Source organism: Typopeltis vanoorti, chromosome 13 (genome assembly GCF_054136105.1).
Source record: "Typopeltis vanoorti isolate ZY-2024b chromosome 13, IOZ_Tvanoo_1.0, whole genome shotgun sequence".
In the NCBI taxonomy this organism is placed as follows: Eukaryota; Metazoa; Arthropoda; class Arachnida; order Uropygi; family Thelyphonidae; genus Typopeltis; species Typopeltis vanoorti.
In genome coordinates, this window is record NC_143561.1 from 22,769,548 (window position 1) to 22,782,463 (window position 12,916).

General features: G+C 34.1%; 1 protein-coding gene across 2 annotated transcripts in view; it reads right to left on the reverse strand.

The window, feature by feature from the left end:
• Window positions 1-254: 254 nt before the first annotated feature.
• l(2)05287 (WD repeat-containing protein l(2)05287) overlaps window positions 255-12,916 on the reverse strand; it is a 211,380-nt gene continuing 198,718 nt past the window's right edge. Inside the window, exons 18-20 of one of the 2 annotated variants that reach the window (XM_090402934.1) lie at window positions 11,298-11,432; window positions 4,379-4,461; window positions 255-504 (exon numbers count right to left, since the gene is read on the reverse strand). In XM_090402934.1, coding sequence (XP_090259060.1) covers window positions 282-504; window positions 4,379-4,461; window positions 11,298-11,432 — 441 coding nt within the window. In that variant the 3' untranslated portion in view covers window positions 255-281. The remainder of the gene's footprint in view (window positions 505-4,378; window positions 4,462-11,297; window positions 11,433-12,916) is intronic. The other variant, XM_090402935.1, reaches the window with a different exon arrangement.

The following is a 12,916-nucleotide window of genomic DNA, read 5'->3' on the forward strand; positions in this document are numbered from 1 at the left end:
GTGCCAATTTCATGGTAACTTCCACGAGGTGATGGATAAGGTTCTGGATTGGCTTTCTGAACTAGACACTGACCTATAGCTGCATTGTAGTCTTTTTTTTTTCTTATGACAAAAAAAGTTACTTGAAAGTATCTTAAAGGTTCTTGCATCTTATTTTTGTCTTAAAACTGAAGTGTGAATAAAAAGAGATGGAGAATTAGAAAAGTAATCAGTGAATCAATGCAAATAAATACAGTAAGCCACACAACTGTCTTTAAACTTTTTTTTAATAAAACCGTATGTTATGTTATATATAATGAATCAGACAGCCATGAATAGTTTTCATTATAAACTTTCTTAAGATCCACAATCTTATCCTCTGATATATTTACAACTTCTGTCTTTTGAAAATGTGATATAGTAGGCAGTTTTGGTTGCTCATCAATATCCATATCAGATTCTGATTCACTCTCCTCTTTTCTTCTAATAGTGTCATCCTGCACAGTTTTATTGTCATCTTCTACTCTGAAAGAAGTAAACAAAGGTTATAGATATATTAATACAAATCTCAAAATACTGAATTTTAGGAAACTTAAAAGAAGTTTCAACTGTGCAAACAGTTGCATTCTTTCTATAGTGAGACAGTCTGAATAAATTATATTGGGGGGGTAATGTAGTCTGGGGACAACCTTTTAGGCTTTGTTAGACTATAAATAAAATCCATCGAGCTTAGCCCCCTAACGGCAATTTTACATGAAGTAGAATTAAACGTTCCTTTAATGAAATGTGGAAATTCTATAGAAGTCAGGGTTGAAGTATGGCATTCTTTTATTTTCACTTTAGATAAGTTTTATACTAGCATGAAATCTCAAACATGTAGGCAGAATAAATTTTTAATCATTAATACTCAATAGTTTCTGTAAAGGTACGTCAGGGAAAGAGAAACAGAATTACAGCCAGACTACCCATCAAAATCTCCATTTTTATAAAGAAAATAGTGAAAAACCTAATCTCTCTTTTATTAGCAGGAGTTTACATACTGATGGCCACATGTACAAGTACTATGTCTGTACTAGCCTATTATAGCCAAGTGGATCTAAAAACTAAACATCAGATTCTACATAATCTTATATCTTGCCATTCCAATTATCTGATAATAAATTACGATTAGGTTGCACCACATAACTGCAAGATCAAATGATACAGCAGCTGTATACTTTATACAGTACTGGCATCAGAAAGTATAAGCCACAATACATCAACCTAAACTCAAAATGATTTTTAAAATTATCAGGAACTGGGGGACAACTTTTCTAGTATACTTAGAAACCCTTGCATCATCTCTACCAAAAATAATAAACTGCCACAAAATCAATATCGGCTCAAGGATCAAAACTGGAATATCTACCTATAGCCACACATCAGCAATTCATTCTAATATGAGAATTCTAGTGACAAATTCAATTACTAGGAATCAAATGAAATAATTTTAGGAGTGTGGATTCTTTGTCCGTTTTAACTGAAGTTGGGATAACTTGATGCATTAATTTATGGTGAACCTGTGGGATGGGGAAAATGTAGACTGCATTTTTTTATTAGAATTTCAATGTTATTGTAACTTCATTTTATACAAATCTGTTTTGTTACATAAAAATCCTAATGCCTTTTACTTACCAAAGAAAACATGTGAGGCCATTTTAGTCCTAACATTTGAATTTAGGCAGCCATTCTCCACCCTTACTGATAGTTGATCCAAGACTTAAAAAATGATTATATATACACTGCTTGAAAGAAGTCAATGGATATCTCCCCCCCCCCACGGGCAAGGTGCATCGTAACAAGTCACATGTTTGTAGCCTGTATAAACTGGGGGAAATATGATGTTCCCAAGTCAGTGCAACTGTGTCCAGGTGAAGTGGTTGGAAGAAGGGAACTGACTATTGTAACAGGATGCATGCTGCAGGCCTATCTGTTCAGCAAATTGGGCCATCCAGGTCAATCAGTGATACTATACTGAAATGGAAGCACAGGGAGTTAACTGCAAATGCTTCCCACAGTGGATGACCCACCACACACACAAACATGATCATCAGGTGCTATGCAGGATAATATGTAAAACTGACACATTGAATGAGGAGTTCCAGGCATCAGCTGGAACATGAATCAATCAAACCAGAAGCTCACAACATATGTTTCCACCATGTTACCTGAACCAACATGCAGTGACATCTTCAGTGGTGCAAAGAGCATGTACAATTGAACGTGAAAGCTGTTATGGAGTGATGAATCATGCTACACCCTCTACTGAGCAGATGGATCAGAGTGAAATGCCCAGTGAACATCTCTTGACAGATTGCATAATCCCAACTATGAAATCTGGAGGTGGTGTGTGATGATATGGTCCTGTTTTTCCTGGTTTGTCTTCAGAACTATTTGTGATGGCACAAACATTAAACTCCAAGAGGTATCTGAACATTCGGGACAACACGATGCACTGTGTTATAAGACTGCTGTAAGTGTGTGGTTTGTGGACATGAACACCACAACTTGACTGGCCTCCACAGAGTCCTGATCTCAACCCTACTGAACATCTGTGGGATGAATGCGAGTGTCAGGTGAGGTCATGGGACATCCACCCCACAACAAAAAATTTTGCACCATTCTACCTACAGGAAGAATGGTGCAAAATTTCCATTGATCACTATCATATGCTTGTGGAAAGTAGGCCCCATGGGATGGCTGTAGTCATTGCAGCAAAAGGGGTTGGGGGAATGGGTGTCATGGCTGTTTGTTCCTCACACACTATGGCATTTGTTGACTCCTTTCCAAGCAGTCAAACAGGGAGAACAGTATAACAGGCAACAGCTACCATCTTATGCTCCTTAACACTATATGTGATTTTCTGAAATCGATTTCTATGATCAGTTTTGAGTTGCAGAACTTGCCTATACCAAAGACCAATTACGTCAGAAATTTAATGAAAAAAAGACTTGAAAAAAATTCCTCTAATCAGCAACTAGAATTGAGCCATTAAAAAAAATTAAACACTCAAGAAATCAAATGCTATTTCCATAGGGCTACACAAGAACTTATAAATATATTTCTTTTTTAAATTTAATGCAGGGACACATGAATCTGTCCTTGCATTACTGGTTATAGCAATTAGCTTGTTACCTCCTGATGTCACAGACAGAAGACAAAACATTTGGTTAAATATAGAAGTCACATTTGAGGTTTTCAATCTAATCTATTGCCAATATCTTCAATAACTTTTCATGAGATTTTTTGAATGAAGACCAGACTTCATGTAAAATAATTCCTTACTTCTCGTTAGATTGGATGGGAACATGTACATTGGAAGCTTCTATAAATTTCCTGACAAAATTGCTGTGGTCATTATATGGAATGCGTTTGTTGCTGAAGTGCTTGAGTTTCATTTGTAGACATACAAAATCCTTCCAAATTGCCTGTTCTATTTGCAGTTTTGATGAATTTCAAAATGTTGAGAGGACCTAACTTCGAAACCATCTTAATATATCTAATTCGTTTAAATTTGGCACAAAGGCACATTAAATAAGCCAGCTTTCTCTCTGGTTTCATCTCTTATGAATATTAGAGTAACATACACGGTTTTTGCAGTTATTCTTTCCTTTTTATATATTAATGACACCAGTCGATTAAAAAAATTCTTATGCATGGTTTTGCTAATTAGAGGAATGCACTGCACAGCACTCCTTTCAATACAGAAACTTCTAGAATATTTACTTCTCCAGTGCTAATTTCTCCTCTTCTCTTCAAACCATTTCCAATGTCAGCATTTTTCTTCAAATCAAGAGGTGATTGCAGCCGTAGAGGGGTATTTTGCAGATCTTACTGAGAACCACTACAGGAACAGGATAATGGTGCTGGAGCATCGCTGGAATAAATGTATTAGTCTTAAGGGAGATTATGTTGAAAAATAATTTTGAAATTATAAATTCGTTTTTTTGTTGTTAGGCTGAGAACTTTTCAGGCCACCTTCGTATGCAGCCTATTCACCATTCCTTTGCTATTGAAAAAGAAAATTCTGGGTGCTGTTTAAGAATTTATTCTTGGTACTGCTTCCTTTGCCTTCATGCATAGGCAGGGTAGTTGTTCTGATGTACAAATCTTTTAATTCAATATTAAAAACTTCTCTTTTCCTGCACTTTATGTCCATTTAATACACTCTTTCATGTATGGGATTACCATTAAAAACAATTGCCTGTATTGTGGCGAGAACTATAAGAAGTTCAATAAGAACAAATTTCGAAGCTTAATATCATCAAAACCATTAAAACACCTGCAGTACATCAATAAATAATAGATTTATTGTATTATACACAACAAGATTTATCAAAGTTGTATCATAGGAGCTTACCCTTTCTTTATTAGAAGTGCAGACAAAAAGTTAGCACAAAGCTTGCTTATGGGTGGTAGAACATGTGAAGGTATGTCTAAAATCTAGATGGAATAGAACAAAAATTTACGTATTACAATAATTTGTTTTATTAAGAACTGAAACTTAAACTAATTAAAGCACTATAAAACTTTTATAGCAAATTCAGTTTTCCTAAATCAGATCTTTGAGATAATAGTACCTTAACTTATTAATCATGGCATTCTGGTTCACACACCCCCTCAAGAAAGTGCGCTAAATGATAATCCAGGTTAGGTAAAAAAAGTTACCTCAAGTTCTATTAAGTCAAATGCACAAATTTGAAATTCATATAATTTCTCCCTGTCTACAAATTATTTTATGGACAAGGGAAATACATTAATTGTATGTGGAGAACTAGCCAGATCAGAAGCCTCGGCTCATTCTTTACATTCTTTAAAGGGCTAAGTTAATATTCTGTGAGAAAAAGCCAATCCTTATCTTCTAGCAATCACCAAAAAACATTGTGTTTGGTTTAAATGTATTACTGATAGTAAACGTGAATTTTTTGGTCCCCCCCCCCCCCCTCCAACATGGAAAGTGATAATTTGTTGTATATTGGTATGCAGAACAATTACAAAATACTGCTGGAGCCCTACTTCTAGCTAAACAAATAAGATTCATTAGTGATTTTAGTTTCTACTAACAAACTGTTTATTTTCTTTTCTCTTTCTAAAGTAATTTTTCCATCAATTCATCTGATTTTTGTCTTTTCATCTGCAGTTTTTGTTCAAATACATCTGTTTTGCCAAGTTTTTTCTACCAAATGGCTATATCATCTTAGATTAGTTTCCTCTGCTCTTGAATAGTATTACTATTCAATTTGGACAATTGATATTAGTAACTGTATTTCTTCATTTTAAAGATTCTAATAGTGTAACAGTTTACATCCTGCCACTCTCAATACTGCATATAAGATAACTACTGTGTAGCTGTATTTAAATTTACTATTATTCATCCTTATACAGTGAAGACATACGTAAACATATGTAATTTAATAATACAAGTTTGCTAAAATATCTAACTGCGGTTGATTACCTGTTTTCTTTTATTTCAAATCCATCATTTCCAATAGTCCATATTAAAAATAACAATTTAGCTAATCATTCATCACATTTATACATTCACTACTTAGAGCTACATTTTCCTGTCTATTTTGATGCCAGATGTGAAACTAATTATTAACCTCTTCAATATATACCTAACCTTATCAGTTCTGATAAAAGGTTTAATACCCCCCCCCTGTATAACACGGCATTCCTACAACATGTTCTCGTTCTTACACTGTTCATGATGAGAGCTTTTAAGAGCAAGTACCATCTCATTCAATATTTTTCATTCGAGTGTGTATGTCATGTCAGATTTACATACAGAATTTTAAATTCATTTTGTTCGTGGAGTATTAAACATATTTTAAGACTTTCACTGTTTTCTTCTTTGTACTTTTTTTTATATGTATTATTGAACATCAGATTTTTAATGCCGACGGAATGAGCCATTGGTGTAAAAAAATGCCCAAGAGAACATTTATTTCAAAAAATGAAAAAGTTACACCAGGTTTTAAAGCATCAAAATATCTTGTAACATTACTTATATGCAGTAACACTTCAGGCGATCACATGGTAAAACCCATGCTAGTTTATAAATCCCTCAATCCTCGTGCAATGAAAAATCTAAATAAGAGTGCTCTACCAGTATATGGGATAGCAAATAAGAAAGCTTGGGTAACTACTGATTTATTTAAAAAATGGTTTCTAAAGTGTTTTGTACCAAGTGTGGAAAACTACTTAAAGCAGAAAAATCTAGATTTTAAAGTTCTACTGATGTTGGATAATGCACCCAGCCATCTGAAAGATTTAAATCACCCAAATGTCAAAATAATTTTCTTACCACCAAATACAAGTTCATTACTTCAACAGTTATATCAGGGAATTATAGCTTAATTTAAAATTAATTACATCAGGAAATCGTTGCAATGGGTTTTGAATAAAGTCAATGATCTATCGAAGTCATGGAAACTTTTCACAATTTTGGACTGTATTAATCTCATAACTTCATCCATCAAAGAAATAAAATCGACAACATTAAATGCCTGTTGGAAAAATACATGGCCAGAGTCAGTTCAAAGCGAAAATCTAATCGAGCCAGCAGAAAACAGAATGGATGCAATAATAGAACTTGCTAAGTCTCTAGAAGGAGAAGGTTTTGATGATATGAATGTCAAAGATATTCAAGAATTACTAGTGGAAGAAGAGACTAATGAAGCAAATTTGGTGGAAATGGCATCTGGAATAAACCAAATTAATTCAGAGGACGATAGCACAGATGGAAACGATGAAGTTAAACATTTTACCCTAAAAAGCATAAAAAAAGATCTAGACTTAGCTGAACAATTGCAGTCATATTTTCTAAATGAAGATCCTTCCACTGAAAGAAGCACAAATTTTAAGAGAGAACTTCACAAATGCTTAGCTCCATGCAACGAAATTTATAAAGATCTCTCAGCTAAAAGCAAACAATCAAAAATAACAGATTTTTTGCAAAAAGTAGATAGAACACAAGATGCTGCTGAAGAAAGCTCAGAAGATGAGGATATTTTGCTAGAAAGAAAATTACATCATTTAATGGTGCTTAGTAGTGATGACGAAGAAAACATTGTGTAATTATGTAATAATATTAATATGTAATACTTTTGATCAATTATTGTTTTAATAAAACATACATTTCTCTTAGTTATAAAAAGAAAATAGTATATTTTTTTTAACTTTTGGAACCTAACCCTGTTTTTTGTACTAGTTCTTTGTTTCGTACAACATGAATAAAAAAGTATAACACGGCATTTTTTAGGAACCTAACGACCATGTTATACCTGGGTTACCTATATTTTATGGGTTCCCACCCATGAAAACTTATTAGTAAACCTTTAGTACATTTATACTGTGGATGAGCTAAGGATCCCCCCCCCCATTTTTTTTGTCAATTTTATATATTTCATCTTTTATATATGTCAATTTTTGTAAATTTTCTTTTATTTTTACATAGTTCAGAAACCCTGCTATAGACCAAACATGGAACTTTTTAAAGCCACTTCAGGCCTCCAATAAGTGGGACATGGTCTCAAACCCAGCAATGAAATTCATCTACCAGCTCAAGATAATCAAAAATATTCATCACAGCAGGCTTCAAACCTGTAACCTGTTGGTTGGAGAGCAGGTATGCTAACCAGACCAGCAATAACTGCTTGGTACTTCTTAATTAGTGCTTATGGGGAGCGCTATTATTATTCGTTCCGTGGAGTCTGTACTCATCGCAGGAAGTCCAAGGCTATCGAAGGCTTAAAATCACAACCTAGACAACACCACCTTTGCAATATGTCCCCTAAACTTCAGGTTTCTATCAATCATCAACCCTAGATCTCTTGTCTCCCCAACTTCCTCCAGTATAACTCCTCCCATAGAGTATGCAGCATCCCATCGATGTTTCCCAAACCTCAAGACCTTACATTTTGCTGCATTAAACTGACACCCCCATTCATTTGCCCATCTATCTAGCTTATTCAAATCCTCTTGCAGGGCTACCACATCTCCACTATTACTAATAATCCTTCCCAGCTTCGCATCTCTTACATTTTTAAAAATTTTTTTCACATTTTTCTATCTTTCAATGGCTGACAGCATTTTCAGGAAGATATATAAGGAATGTGCAAAACAAGATTAAAAACACTTCAAACAGCCCTTATTTACCAACCGAAAGATAGTGAACAGTGGTCACATGTATGATTAGACATATCATGCATAACATATATATTGTTAATTAAAGATACCAAGAAATTATATACATGGTTTAATAATTTATCCAAGTGTAAGCAAACAAAGTTTGCACCTGAAATATAATCAGGACAGGACAACTCATATATAGATAGCTAATGATTTCACATCACTTACCTTAGTATCCCATAATGCAAAGCACATCTCCTTGCAGGCATGTATAATGCTATGCATTATGGGAAGGGTCACTACCCAGACCAGTTTCGACCTTTACTGAGGTTTCTTTAGTAGGAGCCTGACCCAGAGGTGATACCAATGTAACAATGCAGAAGTCATATTTTCATATAAGTTGATAAAAGGTGCCACACCTTATTATTAAAATACTCTGGATTACAGATAATTGTTGGAAGGTTTTCCACTTGGTTTTACTATAAATTATATTTAACCTCCCTACTGGCTAAGGTGGATGAAATAGTGAGAACAAATTGCACTTCTTATCCATGTTATTCAACAGGCGTTACAGAACCGTATCCAGATTTAGCTGGACGTCTAGACATCATGGCCAGTTGGAGTGTTAATCCTTTATCCAAGTGTAAGCAAACAAAGTTTGCACCTGAAATATAATCAGGACAGGGCAACTCATATATCGAAGCTAATGACTTCACATCACTTGCCTTAGTATCCCATAATGCAAAGCACATATCTTTACACCCCTAAGAATGTGTGCTTATGCATAGCATTATACATGTCCTCAAAGAGATGTGCTTTGCATTATGGGATACTAAGACAAGTGATGTGAAGTCTTAGCTTCTTTATACGAGTCTAATGCTTTAGAAGAAGTATATGTCTGCAAGGAGATGTGCTTTGCATTATGGGAAGATTATTCTGTGTCTGGCTCCCACTGACTAGACCTCAATAAAGGTTGAAACCGGTCTGGGTAGTGACCCTTTCCATAATGCATAGTATTCATTATACATACCTGTAAGGATATGTGCTTTGCATTATGGGATACTAAGGCAAGTGATATGAAGTCATTAGCTTCTATATACGAGTTACCCTGTCCTGATTATATTTCAGGTGCAAACTTTGTTTGCTTACACTTAGATAAAGGATTAAACCTAGTATATAATTTCTTTTGGTATCTTTAATTTATAATACAACCAAGTGAAAAAACTTCCAACATATATACTGTTGTGCAAAACGTGCAAGCAATTGCTGCAATAACAGAGGACTGAATGTTTGAATTTAGCACTGCCAGATGCCAGATGTGATATATAATTCCTTATTTTCTGATTAATGTGCTGTGGGAACTAATTACCTCAGAAAAACTCTGATGAACATTCCAGCAAAATGTGCATTCCTCAAAGTAAGGCATAGAGGCAAATGGCCAGTCTAGTGCAATGTTCTGTGAAAATGTGTGCAAGAACACTTTTTCTTCTCTCATTTTTAACAATGCCTACATGGTTGTTTTTTTTTTTAAATGGATTTCAAAACTTCTCTCATTTTGACTTAAGCACACCTTTCTGCAGAACAAAGAATCTTGTATAATTCAGGATGTTTATAAAGTGGAATGTAGGATGCTTTGTAAGGTGTTAACTGGCCTGAAGACTGTTCTTATGTTGACAGATTTTAAAAACCAGAATATCTGTCTAGTTATGTTGCCAGCATAACTTTGCATTGCAATGCATTTATCTAGACCTTCAAGACAATGATCAAAACATAACTAATTATTATTTTGCAAGATCTAAATAACCTCAAAGTAGTTTTGGGAGAGAATGTAGGTTATGTATCATACATATTTTAATTTTCATGTTTAAACACAAGGCAGTATAATACAACTTTGTACTATTAAATAAAAAATGAATATTTTTTAAAAATTAACCCATAGATAATTAATAATTATGTACCATCTTTGATTACTGCTACAAATGAAAGAAAAATTCCCATTCCAAACATATCAGGTATTTCAGAATGACTTGCCAAGAAGAGTCCAATAAATCAATGATGCTACAAATTATTCATTTTTTCTCTTCCACCAAGAACAAACAAGCTCTCCTATCTCTGCACAACATATATTGAGCACTACGTGAATGTAAACTTTCAGATTTTGTTCGGAACTAGTTCCAAAATAAACAAGAGAATTGGTGAACAGGCCTACAATTATCACCTCACATTCATACCTGAAGTGGTCGAGTCATGATTTGAAACTATTCACAGAATCTTTAGGAGTAACATAAGGATAATTCAAAGAAGCAGTTTTAGAAAATGAAAATATCAGAGCACTTTTATATTGTCCTAATCATGCCAAAAGGTGGGAGATTTATCTTGAAATGCGTTAATGCCCTCCATCAAGTTAAATGGAATTACTGCAATATCATTCTCATGTTATGCAATGCTTGCTCCAACCTATTAGCTGACTGTTGTACACATACTTCTGTAATTCAAACCTAGTTTATATCCATCCCTGAAGACGGATTGTTTTTCATTTCAAAATATTTCTGCCTTTATTTATTTAAACTAATTTCATATTTTCACTACAAATACATGTTAAATGTATGTGTTAGTCACAGGTACCATTAAAAATAAGCACTACTTTCCCTCCTCTCCAATTAATTTCACATCCTTTGTATGTAAGTGCTGTATTAAAAAAGATTTTCAGAAAGTGAGACACAAAAACATTAGCAATCATGCGACCATGATTCTTTAAATACCCAAAGATGATTTTTAAACACAGGAGAAACTAAGGGTTTTTGTAAACAAGAATAATTTAATTTACATGACTCACTATAAATTAAAGATGCCAAGAATATAATTTCAAGATGTATCCTCTGGTGAGTTTGTGCAAAACGATGGAATTTCGTTTCAGAAGAAACGCTCGCCTTACAAGACTACCTAACATTCCTTCAGACAGGGAAAGCTCTTAAATATTCTTTATTCTAACTGGAATTTGAAATAAATTCTCAACAAAATAGTATATGTTATGACTATATTGCATGAATGCTTTTCATGAATATGTGATAACAAATTTCAAATAGAACATTTATTCATTCTGTTCAACTTTGATGGCTATTTTATCATGAAAAAAAAAAAATTACCTCTTTTACTTCTTTCATGCCAAGAATTCCTTGTGCTAAATGGTTCTCTTGTTTCTGAGTTTCATCCTCTGTTTTCTTCAGCTCAGACATCAAAGCTCCAAAAGGAGTTCCAGGCATATTTTGATGTATTTTCATCTGAAAAAAATATGTACAAATAAAACAGTAGACTACACCAGTTAATTTTTACTATGTTACAATTTATGATAGCAATATTTGTATATAACTGTATTTAATTATATCTATCAAAAATATAAATGGGGGTGAGTAAATAATAATATTTGGTTTACCAATCAAGTGTTGATCAATTTTAGTAACTGAACCAACTAGTTTTGCCACACTTATCTATTGGCATCTTCAGGGCACTTACATATAGGTTTAAACAATCTCAAACAAGACCCTTCAAGATGAGTTAAAATTTATTTCCAACAATTTGTACTTGAACGGCTATCCAAGAAGACTAGTCAATAAAGTCCTTTTCTCTGAAACACCACAAAGAGAACAAGAAGATATTCAATATATAAAAACGATTGCAATTCCGTTTGTAGGTGGCATCTCCAACAAGCTCGCCAATCTCCTCAAACAACACAAAATAAGTGTAACATTTAAACCAATAGAATCTATTCATAAACTACTAAGATCTCCAAAAGACAACCATCCTTTCTATAAATATGCTGGAGTTTATAATATTCCATGCTCATGTGGCTCTAGTTACAGCGGACAGATTTCGAGAAGCCTCGAAATCAGGCAAAAGGAGCACATTGGCTATGTCAAAAACAACAGACAGGACATTTCTGGCCTATCGTCTCATTTCTCTACAACTAACCATGTCATCGAGCGGGACAAAAGCTGTTCCCCTTACATAGAAGATTACCATTCAAGAATTTTCAAAGAAGCAGCCACAGTCACCCGTTCTACTGTCAAGCTTAACAGAAATCAAGGTCTAATACTCCCAGAGATATGGAAAACCCTAATCAGAACCTTAAAAACGGAAGAAATGAACTTTAATACAAACTACAGAAAGTTCCTCAGCAACAGCTAGCTGATCTTGTACACGCGATGTGTGTTTCACTCATGTTCGATACTATTTTATTTGTAATTATTCTAGTCAGTTTTTTTGTACAGTTATTCTTGTCAGTTTTGCAGTTACGCATAATTGTGAGATTGTTTAAACCTATATGTAAGTGCCCTGAAGATGCCAACAGATAAGTGTGGCGAAACTAGTTGGTTCAGTTAATAAAATTGATCAACACTTGATCGGTAAACCAAATATTATTATTTACTAATTTATGATAAAGAAAATAACCTTAATGATAAATGGGGCGATTAAAGGTCAAAGTAGGATAACTGAGAGGAGACTTCCATGTAGCCTTTTGAGGAATGCAAAGAATTGACCAAGGCTTCTGACTTAATGTCTAATCCTCACCTTCTTGTGGTGCACCCTGTTATGTATCTACCTGGATGAGGAAAGGATGGACTGGTAACTTGGGATTTAGCAGACCAAACTGTATTCTTACTGACTTAAATTATAATTAAAAATGATGGTACAATATAAGAATTCCAGCTGTGCTGCCTGGATAAAGACCCTTGTTGTTTTTGTCAGGGAACCAGAGCGAACAGCT